The following is a 15,986-nucleotide window of genomic DNA, read 5'->3' on the forward strand; positions in this document are numbered from 1 at the left end:
TTGCTCACAATGATCCTGCCCCCTGCTCAGCACTGGAGCGCTGTGTCCAGTTTGGGGCTCCTCAGGACAGGAGGGACATCAACTGCTGGAGCAGGCCCAGCAGAGGCTACGGACACAGTGAGGGGACTGAAGCACCTCTCTAATGAGACCAGGCACGGGGCCTGTTCAGCCTTGAGGAGAGACAGCTGACAGGGCACCTCATCCTCTGTCAGCAGGGCGGTGTCGGGATGGCCCAGGCTCTGCCCCACGGTGCCCAGCAGTGGGACAAGCAGCAACAGGCAGAAACTGATGCACAGGAAGTTCCACCTGAACATGATCTCGATGCACCCCCTCCAATATTCTGTGGTACTCTGTTAGAACTTCCCTGCGCCAGTGACAGCACTCTGGAGCAGATTGCCCAGAGAAGGTGTGGTGCCTTCCTCACTGGAGATAGTCCAGAACTGCCTGGATGCAATCCTGTGCCATGTCCTCTGGGATGACCCAGGGTGATCCCTTCCAGTGACCCATTCTGAAGCTGCTGAGCCCAGGGGAGTGCTGGAGAGCAGCTGTGGGCTGGCACTTGCTGCAGCTTGTGAGACATCCCTACTGAAGCAGCCCCATCACTGGCCTTGCCCTAGCTCCTGACACCCAGCAGGTCACCCAGGCCTTCCCCAGGGTCACCCCACTGTTCCTGGGCTGGCATGAGGCTCACAGGGCCAGAGCTGCTGGCTGGAGCCCCCGTGCACTCACTTCTAAACCCGGGGCCCCTTGCCACCCCTGCCATGCTTAGCTCAGCTCAGGTGCTGCTGCAGGAACCCCTCCTGTGCCTGGAGCTGCCAGCACAGTCTGGCCTCTGTGGCTTCTGCCTGTCCCTTCCCTGAAAGCCCGGGATTTCCCTCCAAGCACAAGGCAGGCACCAGCCTGGACAGTGTGGTGGGGGTTTTACTGTGAAGTCCCACGGGGATGCAGTCCATCAGCAGCCCAAGGCGCTGTCCAGGAGGGCAGCTGCTCCTGGGCCATTTCCCCGTGCGGCAGGAGTGTCCTGGGCTGCCGGCTGGGCTCAGCAGGGCTCTCGGAGGGCGCTCCGGAGCCACTGCAGCACCTCGGCCAGCCCGGTGCCGTCGCGGGCGCTGGTCTCCAGCATGGTGATGGGCTGCGTGGCACAGGCCACCACGTCCTGCATGCGGAACAGCGACTTCATCTCCACCAGCGACATGTAGCAGGGCAGGTCACTGCAGCGGGGAGACGGCAGCTGCAGCATCAGCCCAGCACGAGGCTCCCGCGCCGGCCAGCCCCGGCTGAGCGCTCCCCAGCCCCTGGGACGAGCAGCAGAGCACAGCCCGCTCCCGGCACCCCCGGGGGCTCCTCCTCACATCTTGTTGAAGAGCACCAGGACGGGCACGGAGGCGAGCGGCGCGGCGGAGAGCACCGAGAGCAGCTGGATGCAGGACGAGGAGAGCTGCGTGGGGTTGGAGGCGTCCACCACGAACTGCAGGGAACAGGGAAAGCGGGGAGCGGGAGTGCCGGGAGCAACCCGGGCCGGGCCAGAGCGGCCACGGCGGAGGGGGTCCCGCACCGGGGCGAAACCGGGGCACCGGCCCACAAGCCCGTGTCCCCGGGAGCACCCCGGGAGCGCGGCCCCGGCGCTGCTCACCCACCAGGAGAGCGCTGCACTCGCTGTAGTAGCTGGGCCAGATGGGGCCCATGCAGCCGCCCAGCTCCCGCACGGTGACTCTCCGCGGCAGCCGCAGGTCCGTCAGGTTGGTGCCCACCTGCGGGACGGGCACCGGTACCGGTACCGCGGGGTGCGGCCGAGCCCCGCGCCCGCCCCGCGCCCGCCCGGGCCCGCCGGGCCGCACCTACCGTGGGCAGCGTGGCCGGGGGCTCGCCCAGCTCTGCGGGCTGCTCGGCGCTCAGCTGTGCCTCGCGTTAAGGACACGGCGGCTCCGGGAACGGCCCAGGGCACGCTCCGCCCGGCCCCGCAGCCCGGCCCAGCCCTCCCGGTGCCCCGCGCCCCGCGCCCCGTGGCCAGGATATGGCGCAGCCGCCGCACCAGGAGGCTCTTGCCGCCGCCCGCCGCCCCCAGCAGCAGGAAGGTGGGCGGGGAGCGGCCCGCGGCCATGGCGGAGCCGCCCCGCGCACCGGCCCCGCCCCGGCGGAAGCGGCCCCGCCCCGGCGGAAGCCGGAAGCGGAAGGGCCGCGGCGGGGCGGGGAACGGACCGGACCGGACCGGGCCTGGAGCGAGCGGGCCGGGCCGGCGGCGGGCGGACACCATGGGGCGCGGCGGCGGCACCTTCGAGCGGCTCCTCGGTACCGGCGCGGCTCCCTCGGCGGGACGGGAAGGGAAGGGAAGCGGGTCGGGGTCCGCAGCGCTCGGCCCCGGGAGCGGGCGGGCCCGGGGCACAGCCGGGCCGACCGGGCCGGGTGGCGGTGCCGCAGCCCGGTGCCGCCCGGGAGGTCACCGAGCGCTGGGGTGTCTGTACCGGGAGGGTCGGTGCTGTCCCGGTGCCATCGGGGTTTGTTTACCCCGAGCCTCGGGGCAGCGCCACGCCCGCAGCCTCCGGGAGCGGCGGTGGCGGAGCGGAGCCGCGGGAGCAGCGCGGCTCACGGCGGCACCGGGTTTGTTCACTGCAGATAAGGCCACGAGCCAGCTCCTGCTGGAGACAGACTGGGAATCCATCCTGCAGATCTGCGACATGATCCGCCAGGGAGACACGCAGTAAGTGCTGCGGGCACGGCTCTGCCGGCTGCGGGGGAAGCACAGACACCCTGCCAGGGTCTCGGACGTGTAACACACATCTCTCATACCCTTCCGTGAGAGCATCGCAGGGGCTGTACGGCACACCCTGATGTGCTTCCCAGAGCCTGGCAGCTGCACATTTCCCCTGGCCTGAAATGCTCAGGGAAACTCAAGCTGGAGTGTGCTTATTCCTTGCCGGTTTCACTCAGTGCATCACACACCCCTGAGCTCGCTGTGCCCTTTGTGTCACGGTGGGGATTGGTGGCTGTCAGCAGCAGGTGGGATCTCCCTGAGAACGTGTCCCCTCTTCCCCTGCCCAGGGCGAAATACGCCGTCAACGCCATCAAGAAGAAGGTGAATGACAAGAATCCCCACGTGGCCCTGTACGCGCTGGAGGTAACTGCACCTGGCTGGGAGCAGGCAGGGGCTTCCCACCACTGCCTTCAGGCTGCACAGCTCCCTGCAGCCCAGCGTGGAGCCAGCCTCTTCCCGGCTCTGGCACTGACGCTTTGGGGTGATCAGGCCAGGGCCTTCATGCTTTAGCTCCATCTTGGCTTTGGAACAGGCAGAGCTGAGGCTTGGGCTGCTCCCACTGGGGTTGGTTCCACAGAGCAGAAGGCCCCCAGCCCCCAGGGAGGAGAAGGGCAGCTGGCTCTCAGTACAGGGAGTGGATTGGCATGGCCCCAGTACAGCTCACAGTTTAAATACTGCCCCCTCTTCAGCCTGCAGTGTGTGCTGGGACCCCCACAGCTTGCAGGGGAGGCAGGAAGCTGTGGGCTGATGTTGTCTTGGCCCTTGCAGGTCATGGAGTCGGTGGTTAAAAACTGTGGCCAAACAGTCCATGACGAGGTGGCCAATAAACAGACCATGGAGGAGCTGAAGGAAATACTCAAGGTAAATAGATTTATTTTACTGTCAGTTTCTTTCCTATGGAAAAGCAGCAGCAACAGGAAGAAATGTACGTGTCCTCTCTTGTGTCTTCTTTGGGTAAGGAGCAGAAGGGAAACTAGAAATGCACTTCAGAAAAGAGCAGATTATCGTGTGCTGTGAAAGGATGAGTGTAGGCAGTGAGGAGGGCTTCTGGGAGGAGGAGATGTGGTGGGAGCAGAGGTTTGCCTGCACTGTGAAATGGCAGGAATGTGCTGTGGGGGCCTGGGCCATTCCATGGTAAATGCTCCTGGATGCAACACTTGGGTTGGAACAGCAAAGGAAAACAGATGATGGCCGGGCACCTGTACCAAGGACCTGGGCAGTGACAAGGTGACTTCCCTCTCATGGAACAGTGTGAGACACATAGGCAGGTAAAGCAACAAAGGAAAAACCAGCTGGAGCTGCCTCCGTATCACAGCCATGTCATTGGAGTTGTTCAGGATGTGACCATGGCTGCTGGCACTGATGAGTTGTTGTTACAAGCTGTCACCAGTCTGATGCCTGCTGGAGCTTCATGTGTCCTTGGACTGGGGAATTCCTTTAGTGAAGTGGAAATGAGAACTCCTGTCTCCAGCTCCCAGCTCAGAACAGCAGTGCCCAGGCAAGAGCTCATTAGCATTGTACTTCTGTCTTCCACCAGAAATAAACAAACAGGTGACCCAGATCCTTGGAGGCCGAGCTTTGTGAGCCATGTGTCACCTTCCTGTTAGGGCTGACTCAGTCTCCCTGCAGGATCTCCTCCTGAGGCAGGAGCACTGCCACAGCATGACAGCCAGGTGTGGTAGCACAGCCACTCCAAGGGCTGAGGAGATCGAATCACATCCAGGGATTTCGTGGTTCTCTCAGTCCTTGCCTGCCTCAGGAGTTCCACAACTGCCCCATTCTCCTTCCACACTTGGAGCTTTGCTTCTTATGAACACTTTATGCTGGTAAAACAGTCCAAGTTCTGAAGAGGTTCAGGGCTGTGACATGTATGGAATGCAGGATTTTGCCAAATGTTGTAGAAGTTGGAGCTCCAGGAATTGTCAGTAAGTGATGCTGTGTGGGCCGAGGTCTTGGCTAACATCAGAGCTCAACAGTGCTGCTGTGCTTCCTGGGGATTTCTGGAAGAGCCAGTCATGTGGATGTGATCACTTGGGCAGCTGATGACACGGCAGCCCTGAGGCTGGCTGAGGTCAGAACAGGCTTGCCAACTTTCCTGCAGTTCCCCGAAGTGTGGTGCAGTTGCCCTGCCTCCAAAGGGCAGCCGTGCCAGCTGTCCTCACTGTCACATCCTGAGATGGCTCCGAGTTCTCGTGGAGTGGCACTGCTGGCAGCCTGCAGGCACCCCCAGCGCTGTCAGGGGCAGGCAGGGTGGGCTCTGCTGTCCTGGGCAGCTGGGGCTCCTGCAGAGTTCTGGGTGTGGGATGGGGGGCTCTGGTGAGGGGGTGCTGGCACTTGCTCTGAGCATCAAGGCCACAGCTCTGTTCAGTCTGTGCTGCACAAGGACATTGTGTTCTTTGTGCTGGAGGGGACAGTGGGGCAGCTGAAGGGGCTGTTTGTGCTGTGCATTGTCCTTGCTGCAGGTTTCTGACAGCTCTTACCTCTCCTGAGGACTCTAAAGTCTCTCTTTCCTGAGTGGTATTTCTGGCTTCTCCTTAGGGGGTTCACACCATGCTTTGGGTTTCAGGGGCATTTTCTGAGAGGTTTTTTCTCCTCCCTTCCTGTGCAGAGGCAAGTGGAGACAAGTGTCCGCAGTAAGATCCTGTACCTCATCCAGGCCTGGGCTCACGCCTTCCGCAACGAGCCCAAGTACAAGGTGGTGCAGGACACCTACCAGATCATGAAGGTGGAAGGTGAGGACTGTGGCTACAGGTGAGGGGGCACCTGGTCAAACAGCTCTGCCCTGCAGGAGCCTTGGCACTTCAGTGCCTGGTGTGAGCAAAATCTGGACTTGCAGCACTGAGCTCTTCCTTGGTTCCCAATACCCAACAAACCCTTCAGGGTGACCAAACCCTGCTGCAGACATGGCACAGTGCAATGGACCAGGGCAGCCTTGCTCTAGGCCTCCAGCCCAGCCTTCAGGGCTGCCAGGGAGACCTGAAAAGCAGGAGCTGCAACTGTTCTTGGGGAGACTGGCCGCAAGTCATCGTGTCCTCTGGGAGGGATTTGCTGTGGGGCAGTTCCTTCCTCACAGGCTTTTGTTCCTGCTCCTGTCATGGGTCCACGGTCCCACTTGCTGACACAGTGTTGGTGTGACATTTTCCCTTCTGTCCAGGACAGCAGTGTTCACTTCTGGGGCAGGGACATGCTGCTGCCTCTGCTTCCTTCTGTGCTCCAGAAACTCTGCAGGCAGTGGCACAAGCTGGGAGGGTCAGTCCAGCATCCTGAGCTGGTGTTGCCAAGCTCTGGCCCTTGAAGGGCTGAAACTCACAGCCCTGCCTGCCCATCCAGTGTGCTTTTTATCCCCCTCGGTTCAAAGTACTGAGAAATAAATAAGAGGCCCCTTATCCAGAGGCCTGTGATGTCCCTTGTGGGTGTGTAAGGGAAACAGTTGGGGACTGTCCTCAGAGCATGGCTGAGGGGAGCCTGCTCCTGGTGTGTCACAGGGGGGTGCTGGTCAAGACAAGAGGTGGTGCTGAGCTGGCACCTGTAGCACAAGCTTGCAGGCACGTGGCCTCCCTGTGCCAGAGGATTCCTCTCACAACGAGCTCCCTTTTCTCTCCATTCTCCTCCTGCAGGGCACGTCTTCCCGGAGTTCAAGGAGAGCGACGCCATGTTCGCTGCAGAGAGGGTGAGCTCTGTGGTGGGGGAGCAGCCGTGGGACAGACATCCCATCCCTTCCCCATCTCCTTCTGCAAACCTGCAGGTCTCACATTCCCCCGTTTTGTGCTGATTGGAGACCTTGCTGGGAGAACCGGCCAGGACAGGGGGTCAGAGCCATCATTCCTCCTGCTCACTGGCCTTGCAGCAGCTTGGCAGGCAGCAGGGCATTGCTGAAGCGATTGCTGTGCAGACAGTTTCATAGTAAATCTTGTACTGGCTGGGAAAACATCACAGTCTCTGAGGAACACAAGAGGAGATAACTGGGGATTAATATTTCCTGTTGAGCTGCAGATGCCCCCAGTCTCCCCACGAGACAGGAGAGAGCCCTGTTGCCATCAGAGCTCCTGAAAGGGCCGGTGCCAATGCACTCCTCCCTCCTGACTCCATTTCCCTTGGCCCCTGCAGGCTCCAGACTGGGTGGATGCAGAGGAGTGCCACAGGTGCCGGGTGCAGTTTGGCGTCGTGACGCGCAAGGTGGGTGCTGCTCCTGGGCTCCCTGCTCTGCACAGCCCTTGGCGCTTGCAGGACTCCCTGCAGGACTTGCTGTGTGAAGTGTGCTGGGTCAGGCCACGTTTCCTGGCGGCTGGCAGGGAAAGGAGTGTCTGAGTGATGTTGGCTAAGGGAGAAGGAATGTCTTGCCACTACACTCACGTCTCCTGCCCTTCACAGCACCACTGCCGGGCCTGCGGGCAGATCTTCTGTGGAAAATGCTCCTCCAAGTATTCCACCATCCCCAAGTTTGGGATTGAGAAGGAAGTGAGAGTCTGTGAGCCCTGCTACGAGCATCTCAACAAGTCAGTACCCTTCGTGGTGGGTTTCTTTGCCTGAGACAGCTGGGACATTGAGGGGGGAAGCATGGTGTGGAACTAGCTCCCTGCAGAGCACAAGGGGGGCTTCCCTGGCTGTGCAGGCTGGGCTGGGCCCTCTTCCTTCCTGGGAGTGGGCTTTGCTGCTGGAACATGGTGCAGAGCTGGGCTCTGGTGCAGAGAAGGGAGGTTTCAGTCCATACTATCACTTGTCACTACAGGAAAACTGAGGGTAAAGCTGCTGCCACCTCTGAACTGCCCCCTGAGTACCTGACCAGCCCCCTCTCTCAGCAGTCCCAGGTGAGCAGCTGCCCCATAGGTGATCTGGTGATCCTGACCTGTTTGTTGATCCCATTACTGACCACCTCCTTACCTTTCCACTTGCAGCTGCCTCCAAAGCGTGATGAGACAGCGCTGCAAGAGGAAGAGGAGCTCCAGCTGGCTATTGCCTTGTCTCAGTCAGAGGCTGAGGAGAAGGAGAGAATGGTTTGTTGGCTCCTGGGGTCCGGGAGGGGTTGGTGCTCTTCAGCCCAGCTGTGCTGGGCCATAACGGATCTCTGGACATGTCCTGGTGTGAGCAAGGATCAAAGCCTGTGGAGTGGGAGGGTGAAAGCAGGCCTGGCACAGGCTGTGTTATGGTTGGTTTGGAGCAGCCTGGGCTCTCTCTGAGTTGGCAATTTTCTCTTTTGCAGAGGCAGAAAACAACCTACTCCATGTACCCCAAGGCTGAGCCCACTCCTGTCACGTCCTCGGCTCCCCCAGTCAGCACACTCTACTCCCCACCCGTGGTACGTCCCTGGCAGCTCCTGCACGTCCAGTGGCTGCACACAGGCCCCTTCCTGAGCTCCTGCACGTGAAGTCCTGGACACAAGCCCCTTCCTGAGCCCAAGCCTGCCCTGATTGTGTCCAGTTTAATCCCCATACTGAGGGAAAATATTTGTCCCGTTCAACTCCTTGCTTGTTCACTCTGTTTTGAGCAAGAAGGTGTGTTCTAAGCCAGGACTGAGGTGCCTCCACTGCCTCCCAGCTTGTGTCCACTTTGAGGCTCACCACTGGTGGTCATACATGGCCAGCTCTGAGCTGAGCACCTGTGTGGGACCTGGGGATCTCTGGTTTTGCTCAACTGCCTTTCTCCATTTGTCTCTTTCCAGAATTCCTCTGCTCCCTTGGCCGAGGATATTGACCCAGAGGTAAGGGTCCTGGCCCTGCTAGTCTGCAGCACAGGCTTGTTCCTGCGAGGCACTGACGCTCATCTTCCTTCTCTCCCTGGCAGCTGGCTCGGTACCTGAACCGCAACTACTGGGAGAAGAAGCAGGAGGAGGTTCGCAAGAGCCCCACACCGTCAGCACCCCTGTCCCTGACAGAGCCTGCTGTGCAGCCTGGGGACGCCCACCCTGCCCCTCTTGGGGTGGTTGAGGTAAGGGGGGGCCTGGGCCTGCGTCTGGCACCCACTGAGGGGCAAGAAGCACCCGACTCTTGGGCTCTGCTGGCTCTTGGCACTGGGAGGTCACAGCTGACCGGCTGCCCCATCCTTCCTTCCTTCCTTCCAGCAGCAGTACCAGAACGGTGAGTCCGAGGAGAACCACGAGCAGTTCCTGAAGGCACTGCAGAACGCGGTCACCACGTTCGTCAACCGCATGAAGAGCAACCACATGCGAGGCCGCAGCATCACCAACGACTCTGCCGTGTTGTCCCTCTTCCAGTCCATCAACAACATGCACCCGCAGCTGCTGGAGCTGCTCAACCAGCTGGACGAGCGCAGGCGTGCGTGGGAGCTGGGGGGGCTGGGGGAGCTGCGGGCCTGGGCGCGGGTGGGCGGCAGCCGGGGCTTCCCCAGTGTCGGGGCTCAGCGCTCCCGCGGCACAGGCTCACTGCAGAGGGGCTGCTGTGCAGTGCAGGGGCAGCCCGAGCGCTCTGTCCCCTGTTCCTGAGGCTGTCCCTTCCCTCCCCAGTGTACTATGAGGGCCTGCAGGACAAGCTGGCCCAGATCCGGGACGCGCGCGGGGCCCTGAACGCGCTGCGGGAGGAGCACCAGGAGAAGCTGCGCCGTGCCGCGGAGGAGGCAGAGCGCCAGCGCCAGATCCAGCTGGCACAGAAGCTGGAGATCATGAGGCAGAAGAAGCAGGTGAGGCAGGGGAGCACATCCGGGGTATTGCAGGGCAGCCCAGGGCGGGCAGGGATGGCTGCCCTGGTGGCGGGGGTGTGTGGTGTGGTGCCTCCCACCACCCAGCCCTGTTCCCACAGGAGTACCTGGAGATGCAGCGTCAGCTGGCCATCCAGAGGCTGCAGGAGCAGGAGAAGGAGAGGCAGCTGCGCCTGGAGCAGCAGAAGCAGACCATCCAGATGAGAGCCCAGATGCCAGCTTTCTCCCTGCCTTATGCTCAGGTACAGCTGCCAGGCTAGGCTCCCCCTTCCAGGTTCCAGGGGCTGCGGCTTTAACCTGGCTTTCCTTTTCCCACCAGCTCCAGGCCATGCCCGCAGCCAGCGGGGTGATCTACCAGCCCTCTGGGCCCACCAGCTTCCCTGGCACGTTCAGCCCAGCTGGCTCTGTGGAGGGCTCTCCCATGCACAGCGTGTACATGAACCAGGCTGCACAAGGGGGAACTGGGCCCTACGCTGCCATGCCCGGCACTGGTACGTCGGGCAGCTCAGCCTGTGGGGACAGGGGAGAGTCTGGGGTGGTTTCTCCAACCTCTGCTCTCTCCCGCCAGATCCCAGCATGGTGAATGCCTACATGTACCAGGCGGGTGCCAGCAGTGGGCAGGGGCCTCAGCAGGGGCCGGCGGTGCCCACCACTACCCCTGCGTATTCATCCTACCAGCCCACACCCACGCAGGGCTACCAGGCAAGTGAGGCAGCATGGCCTGCAGCCAGCTGGGACAGGGGCTGGGGGCTCTGTGGGCTGGACAACGTACCCAAACTCAGCAGCGAGATCTCTGAGCAGGAGGGAGGACGGGCTGGTTGGTTCCAGATCTCCACATCTGCTGCTCTTGCTGTGGAAGTGGGCTGGAGTGAGATCCAGTTCTGGGCTCAAGGGACTTGTCTGGAGAAGTGAGCCATTGTTTGTGCCACCTCTCACCAACCTCTCCCCACAGACTGCAGCCTCCCAGTCGCAGAGCATCCCAGCCATCTCCCAGGCACCCCAGTCGGGCACCATGGGCTACATGGGCAGCCAGTCTGTCTCCATGGGCTACCAGCCCTACAGCATGCAGGTGAGCACTCCCTGCTTGGGCGTGGGGGACAGGGCATGGCTGGGCTCCAGCCCATGGACCCATCCAGGGGGCAGTCACCCACCACTGCCCTGTGGGTGCTGCATGGACCCCATGGACCCCTCTGACAGCCACCCCCTCGTTCCCATAGGGTCTTATGTCTGCCCTGCCGGGCCAGGACACAGCACTGAGCAGCCTGCCAGCCCAGCAATCCTACCTGCCCGGTCAGCAGCCCCTCTACCAACAGGTGAGTGCCGCCAGCCCTGGGGGTCAGGACACAGTGGGGCACGTGTGCTAATGAAGGCACACACTGACAAAGGTGTTTCCTCTGCTGCAGGTGGCCCCAGCTGGGGGTCCCCCCCAGCAGCAGCCCCCGGCAGCGCCTGCCCCCGGGCAGCAGCCCCCGGGCAGCGGGGAGGCCCAGCTCATCTCGTTTGACTGATGGCAGACACAGGGCTCCGGTGTAACACTACTCTTCATCCGAAATCACTCTGTACTTCGACTACTCGCGCTGCCCCCCGGCCCCGTGCCCCAGGGGCGGTGGGGCCCGAGGCTCCTGCTGCCGGCTTTGGGGACCAAGGGGCGGGGGGCAGCCCCAGGCCCTGCAGCTGGGGCAGCAGCCCTGGCTCCCCACCCGCCCTCGGCAGCGGCGGCTCGGGGCCGGGCGGGAGCTCGGCCTGCCCTGTCCTTGTCCCGGGGCTGTGGCACGGGCCTCTGCCCAGCGCCGGTGCCAGCCCTGCCCCTGTCCTTGTCTTTCGGGGCTGTGGCGTGGGCCCGAGGGTGCAGCCTCCAGCCCTGCCCGGCCGCGGTGCCAGCCTGCCCCTGTCCTTGTCCCGGGGCTGGGGCACGGGCCCCAAGCGCTCCCGCCCTGTCCCTGTCCTTGTCCCGGGGCTGTGGCACGGCCCCAGGGGCGCAGCCTCCAGCCTTGCCCCGTCCCCGCCGCGCCCCGCTCCCTCACGGCCCGGGCCCTGCGCTGGCCCGGCCTGTCCCGTCCCGCCCGTCCCGGCGGAGACCGAGCGCTACCGGTGACAATAAAGTGTTGGAACGAACCGCGGCTCCTGTGCTGGGCATCCCCCGCGAACGAACGGGGCGGTGTTTGCTACGGGCTGGCAGCAGCTCCGGGGGCAGCAGCTCCCGTCACACCTCACCCGCAGCACCGGCCAGCTGCAGCTCAAACTGAGCTCTGGCCACTGAAATTTCCTCCCTACAATGTCTGGAATGTATCTGTGCTGTAGATGCCTAGTCCTAAATTATTAAGCTTTATGGAGCATTAGAATGTGTTATACTGCACTTAGTGAAAGTCAGAAAAGTAAAATGACAAGGCTTTTAGACTATTCTTGTTGCTTTTAATTTGCATTCATTATGCTTCAGGTTTACTGTTAACCGTGCTGTGCAGTGTAGAAATATAACCAATTCTCCTTCCAAACGTTCCAGAGAGGAAGCACTTTCTGTTCCTTCAGACATGGAATTTTTTCTATCTCGTTTAGAAATGATAAATAGTAATGGATTTATCACGGCGGCTGTTGCTTTCCCATCGGCCCGCTTTGGCCTACATCTCCCATGGCGCACCGCTGCTCGGGCGCTGTGTCGCTATTGGCTGGGAGTGGCGCGCGGGGCCCGCCGGGAGCGCGGGCGGGGCGGAGCGTTCGGTGTCCTCGGGCCGCCATGCTGCCCGCCGCGCTGCCCGCCGCCTGCCGGGCGCTGCTCCCGCGGCCCTCGCTGCTCCTGCTGCCGCTCCGGCCGCTGCCGCCACGCCGCGGGGCCCCCGCCGGGCTGCGGGCGCTCGGCACCGGCCCCGCGCGGCGCTCGGAGGCGCTGGCCGGGGCGCCGCTGGACACGGCCGCCAAGGAGTACTCGCCCAAGGTGCGGCAGCTGGTGCGGGACATCGCGGGGCTGACGCTGCTGGAGGTGGCCGATCTCAACGCGCTGCTCAAGGTGGGTGCGGGACCCGGCCCCGCTCGGCCCGGCCTGACCCGGCTCGGCTCGGCTCGGCCCGGCCCGGCCGCGTGCGCCGCCTGACCGGCCGCTGGTGCCGCCGCTCGCTCTTCCCGCAGGAGACGCTGAAGATCCCGGACGTGGGGGTGATGCCCGCGGCCGCCGCCGCCTCCCTGCTGCCCGCCCAGGCGGCTCCGCAGGTACCGGGAGGGGCGGGAGCGGGGCCGCGGGGGCCGCTGGGCGGGCTCGGCCGGGGGGCTCGGCCGCGGGGCTTCACCGCGCTCCGGCTGCTTCCAGGAGGAGGAGGAGGTGGTCCCGCTCAAGAAGGAGAAAACTCATTTCACCGTCCGGCTGACCGAGTTTAAAGCCGCTGACAAGGTGAAGCTGATTAAGGAGGTGAAGAACTTCGTGCCCGGAGTGAACCTGGTGCAGGTGAGGTGGTGCTGCCCCAGCTCTGGGGTTTTGCCCCCAGGTCCAGCAGCCTTGGCTCTCTGTTCAAAGGGGAGCCTGGATGTGTGCATTCAGAAGCACAGCCTGCCTGCGTGCATCTCAGTGCAGGGAGACGTGCGGAGCAGCATTTGGTAGCTCCTTCATCTGGCATTTTCCATTGTCAGAACAGGGTGATAAGGAGGAGGCTCAGAGCAAAGGACTCAGAGATGTCCATGCCAGCCTCCACTTCTCCAAACCTGAGAGCTGCCGTGCATGAGCTTTCCTGCAGAGCTCAGGAGTAGCCAGCATTTCTTGCTACAGCTGGGTTTGGTTTGCCTTTCCCAAAGTCAGTGTATTTCTGAAGTTAAATGAGCCTCTGTAATTCACACTTCTTGCAGTCCAGGCTTCCAGCTCTTTTCAGGGCCCTTCATTTTATAGGTGGTGATACTTCTTTCCTTGGAGGAGTCAGGCCTCAGCCCTGGGCAGTGTCTGAGCTCAGCCCTTGACCTTGGATGTGGGCTCAGCATGTTGGGTGATGAAGCTGCTACTGCCAAAGCATGTAATGTGCTGCACATCTCCAGGGTGGTGCTTTCATATCTTGGGGTCAATAGTAGCACTTCCAGTATTCCAGCTGCAGTGTTGAGTATTGCAATGTCTGCTCCTGCTGTAACCCAGGAGAGCAGAAGTGTTTGCAGATAATCTTCTGATCCATTCTTGTTGCTGCCTTGCAAAGCCAGCAGAGAGTCAGTGGCACAGGTACAAGTTTGGCTGTCTTGTGGGGATAATTTCCTGACTGTCAGGAAGTTATCCTGGAACTTGTTCATCTGTTATTGGCCCCAAGCAAACATGAAAATACCAAACCCTGTAAAGGACACAATCAACAGATAATTAACTGGAGAGCTGATGCCCAGTGAGCCTGGCTTTGCACGTGGCAGCTGCTGCATGAGCTGTTGGTGGTGCCAGTTATTGCAGCTAAACTCAAGTGTGATGTACCCAGGCCCAGCACGCTGGTGAAGCACACACACAACACAAACAGCTGTGGAGGTTCTACCTGCAGGGACTCTGTTCAAAGAGGAGCCAAAGCCCTTTTATTGTAAATTTTGCTGCCATCCAGTCAAGGTGTTTTTATGAGGTTTTCGGGTGGATCTGCCCATGGTCTCTAGGGCTGCTGGTGTTATGGAGGGAAGCACAGGCAGTGCTTACCTTGGGCACTGCTGGGACCCAAACATCAGTCCTGTGGCAATAACTGTGTGATGGGACAGGTGTGTGACCAGCACACTCGGGACCAGGGCTGGCTGCAGCCCAGGAAGCTCACTGGGAGCTGCCCAGCAGATGCTCCCCCTGTCACCACCAGCCCTGGGCTCTGGCAGCACTGGGAGCTGCTGCTCTGCCCCATTGCTGCAGCTGCTGCTGCACGGGTTCCACTTGGCTTGGGCTCTGCTCCTCTTCCCACTGAACACCAGGAACAGCTGCCTCTCTGGACTGGGGCTGCTTTAGAATGGAGTCACGCCTTCCTGAGCAGAGTTCAGAAATTAATAACCTGTGTTGTGTTGCCTGTGCTCATCACAGTGAGCCTGTCCAGGCTCCTGTCCAAATCCTGTCCTGGTGAGCAAAGGCATTCCTGCCCCACCAGCCCACTGCTCACACATCTGTGCCTTCCAACCCCAGCAAAAAAAGCATTTTTCTTCCACCACAGATACAGAGGCATTGAACCCAGCAGGAATTAAAGGGACAAAACCTTCCTGCCAGCACAGTGGCCAGTCCAGTGGGTGCTGAACACCTGCAGTGCTGTGGCAGAGAGCTGCTGTGTGTAAGAGCAGCAGGGGCTTGTCCCCCTGGGCTCACTTCCTTCTCTATAGCAGCACTGCAGTAAATTCTTTAAATTAGCGCAATAGTTTTGCAGCTTGCCTCAGTGCTGCTTAGTACCAGTAGTTCTGCTTTAAAAGTCCCTGAAATGTCAGAGTGCTGTGTTGTCGAGCAGTCTGTGCTGGAGCTGTGTCCGCTCCCTGCAGTGGCCTCCCCTCCTGCTGGCACAAGAATGTGAACCAAAACACGGTCCTGAGCAGAGCCAGCCCGGCGGATGCTGCCCAGCAGGGCACTGCAGGGGCTCTGCTGCACCCCCTCCTCTCAGGGTGGCCTGCACGCCAGCAGCACCTGTGCAGGAATTGAAGGAAAGGTTTCCCAGCAGGTGTGTCACCACTGGCAGCCCGGGTTAGCTGCCTTCTGTGGGATGTGCCGCAGTTCAAGTGCGAGTCTCAGGGTTTGTGCTGGTCACTGAGTTTCCACGGTTGGCTTAAGCAGAGGTCAGGATCATGGCTCTAAATCCAATAATCCAGTTAGTGAAAGCCTGTTTACAAGCCTGTACTTTGTCCCTCTCGCAGGCAAAGAAGCTGGTGGAGTCCCTTCCGCAGGAGATCAAGGCCAACGCCTCCAAGGAGGAAGCAGAGAAGATCAAAGCAGCGCTGGAGGCAGCAGGAGGGACTGTTGTTCTGGAGTAGGCTCGCCGTGGAGGGACTGGTGCTGCAGCTGCTGCCCCGGCCGGGCTCTGGACCTTTCCGAGTGCACAGTGGGAGCACTCTCCCAGAGAATGCTGTACGGTTGGGCAGAGCTGCTGCTTCTGCCATCACCATGAACTCTACCTTATAAATACCCAAAAAAACCTGTACAGTGGTTCATCTTTCTCAAGTGCTGATTGTCCCCGTGCTCCCCATGTCATGGAATCAGAATGGTTTAGGGCGACAGTGACCTTGAAAGATCATCTCATTCCAGCCCCTTGCTATGGGCAGGAACACCTTCCACCAGGCGAGGTTGCTCCAAGCTCTGTCCAGCCTGGCCTTGAACACTTCCAGGGATGGGGCGGCCACAGCTTCTCTTTACAGCAGCCTGTGCCAGGGCCTCACCACCCTCACAGCCAAAACTTATTCCTAATATCTAATCTAAACCTACTCTGAGTTTGAAGCCGTTCTCCCTTGTCCTGTCACGACACGCTCTTGTAAAAAGTCTCTCTCCATCTTTCTTGTAGGCTCCCTTCAGGTACTGGAAGCGTGTACCAGCGCATCACCCACCTCCTCACACTGCCTCTTGCTGATGCCTCACCTCTCTGTTAGTTATTTACGAGAAGAACACCCTCCCACAGGTTGTGGAGATGCGTGC

The 15,986-nt window shown here is 61.0% G+C and overlaps 3 protein-coding genes across 5 annotated transcripts; 2 read left to right on the forward strand and 1 right to left on the reverse strand.

The window, feature by feature from the left end:
* Positions 1-903: 903 nt before the first annotated feature.
* ARL16 (ADP ribosylation factor like GTPase 16) lies at positions 904-2,131 on the reverse strand. The gene is made up of 5 exons (XM_064728470.1): positions 2,016-2,131; positions 1,843-1,897; positions 1,638-1,751; positions 1,353-1,468; positions 904-1,211 (listed from the first exon to the last, which is right to left on the reverse strand). The coding sequence occupies exons 1-5, from the start codon at positions 2,099-2,101 to the stop codon at positions 1,040-1,042; spliced, it is 543 nt and encodes a 180-aa protein (XP_064584540.1). The 5' UTR covers positions 2,102-2,131; the 3' UTR covers positions 904-1,039.
* Positions 2,132-2,159: 28 nt separating this feature from the next.
* HGS (hepatocyte growth factor-regulated tyrosine kinase substrate) lies at positions 2,160-11,518 on the forward strand. 3 transcript variants are annotated; one of them, XM_064728464.1, is made up of 21 exons: positions 2,160-2,289; positions 2,614-2,698; positions 3,040-3,115; positions 3,521-3,613; positions 5,361-5,484; positions 6,370-6,422; positions 6,860-6,928; positions 7,124-7,248; positions 7,482-7,560; positions 7,648-7,746; positions 7,953-8,048; positions 8,412-8,450; positions 8,534-8,677; positions 8,811-9,024; positions 9,213-9,385; positions 9,505-9,645; positions 9,723-9,894; positions 9,972-10,105; positions 10,356-10,472; positions 10,621-10,716; positions 10,807-11,518. In XM_064728464.1, the coding sequence occupies exons 1-21, from the start codon at positions 2,253-2,255 to the stop codon at positions 10,909-10,911; spliced, it is 2,271 nt and encodes a 756-aa protein (XP_064584534.1). In that variant the 5' UTR covers positions 2,160-2,252; the 3' UTR covers positions 10,912-11,518. The 3 variants fall into 3 exon arrangements, with proteins under 3 accessions (XP_064584534.1, XP_064584535.1, XP_064584533.1); XM_064728465.1 differs by having other exon boundaries at positions 8,814-9,024; XM_064728463.1 differs by having other exon boundaries at positions 7,482-7,746; positions 8,814-9,024.
* A 496-nt stretch (positions 11,519-12,014) lies between these two features.
* MRPL12 (mitochondrial ribosomal protein L12) lies at positions 12,015-15,496 on the forward strand. Its single transcript, XM_064728468.1, has 4 exons — positions 12,015-12,404; positions 12,524-12,604; positions 12,702-12,836; positions 15,215-15,496. Exons 1-4 carry the CDS (start codon positions 12,030-12,032, stop codon positions 15,329-15,331), a joined length of 708 nt encoding a protein of 235 aa, XP_064584538.1. The 5' UTR covers positions 12,015-12,029; the 3' UTR covers positions 15,332-15,496.
* The last annotated feature ends 490 nt before the right edge of the window (positions 15,497-15,986 follow it).

The sequence above is a fragment of the Zonotrichia leucophrys genome, chromosome 18 (genome assembly GCF_028769735.1).
Source record: "Zonotrichia leucophrys gambelii isolate GWCS_2022_RI chromosome 18, RI_Zleu_2.0, whole genome shotgun sequence".
Taxonomy (NCBI): Eukaryota; Metazoa; Chordata; class Aves; order Passeriformes; family Passerellidae; genus Zonotrichia; species Zonotrichia leucophrys.

Bases quoted from the DNA above. Each gene is read 5' to 3' on its own strand.
- ARL16 (XM_064728470.1), bottom strand. From the start codon at position 2,101: ATGGCCGCGGGCCGCTCCCCGCCCACCTTCCTGCTGCTGGGGGCGGCG. The intron at 1,752-1,842 runs GTAGGTGCGGCC...CCCGTCCCGCAG, and splicing joins CCCCGGCCACGCTGCCCACG to GTGGGCACCAACCTGACGGA. The intron at 1,212-1,352 runs GTGAGGAGGAGC...TCCCCGCTGCAG, and splicing joins CTGGTGCTCTTCAACAAGAT to TGACCTGCCCTGCTACATGT.
- HGS (XM_064728463.1), top strand. From the start codon at position 2,253: ATGGGGCGCGGCGGCGGCACCTTCGAGCGGCTCCTCG. The intron at 2,290-2,613 runs GTACCGGCGCGG...TGTTCACTGCAG, and splicing joins CACCTTCGAGCGGCTCCTCG to ATAAGGCCACGAGCCAGCTC. The intron at 9,025-9,212 runs GTGCGTGGGAGC...TTCCCTCCCCAG, and splicing joins CCAGCTGGACGAGCGCAGGC to TGTACTATGAGGGCCTGCAG.
- MRPL12 (XM_064728468.1), top strand. From the start codon at position 12,030: ATGGCGCACCGCTGCTCGGGCGCTGTGTCGCTATTGGCTGGGAGTGGC. The intron at 12,605-12,701 runs GTACCGGGAGGG...GGCTGCTTCCAG, and splicing joins CCGCCCAGGCGGCTCCGCAG to GAGGAGGAGGAGGTGGTCCC. The intron at 12,837-15,214 runs GTGAGGTGGTGC...TCCCTCTCGCAG, and splicing joins CCGGAGTGAACCTGGTGCAG to GCAAAGAAGCTGGTGGAGTC.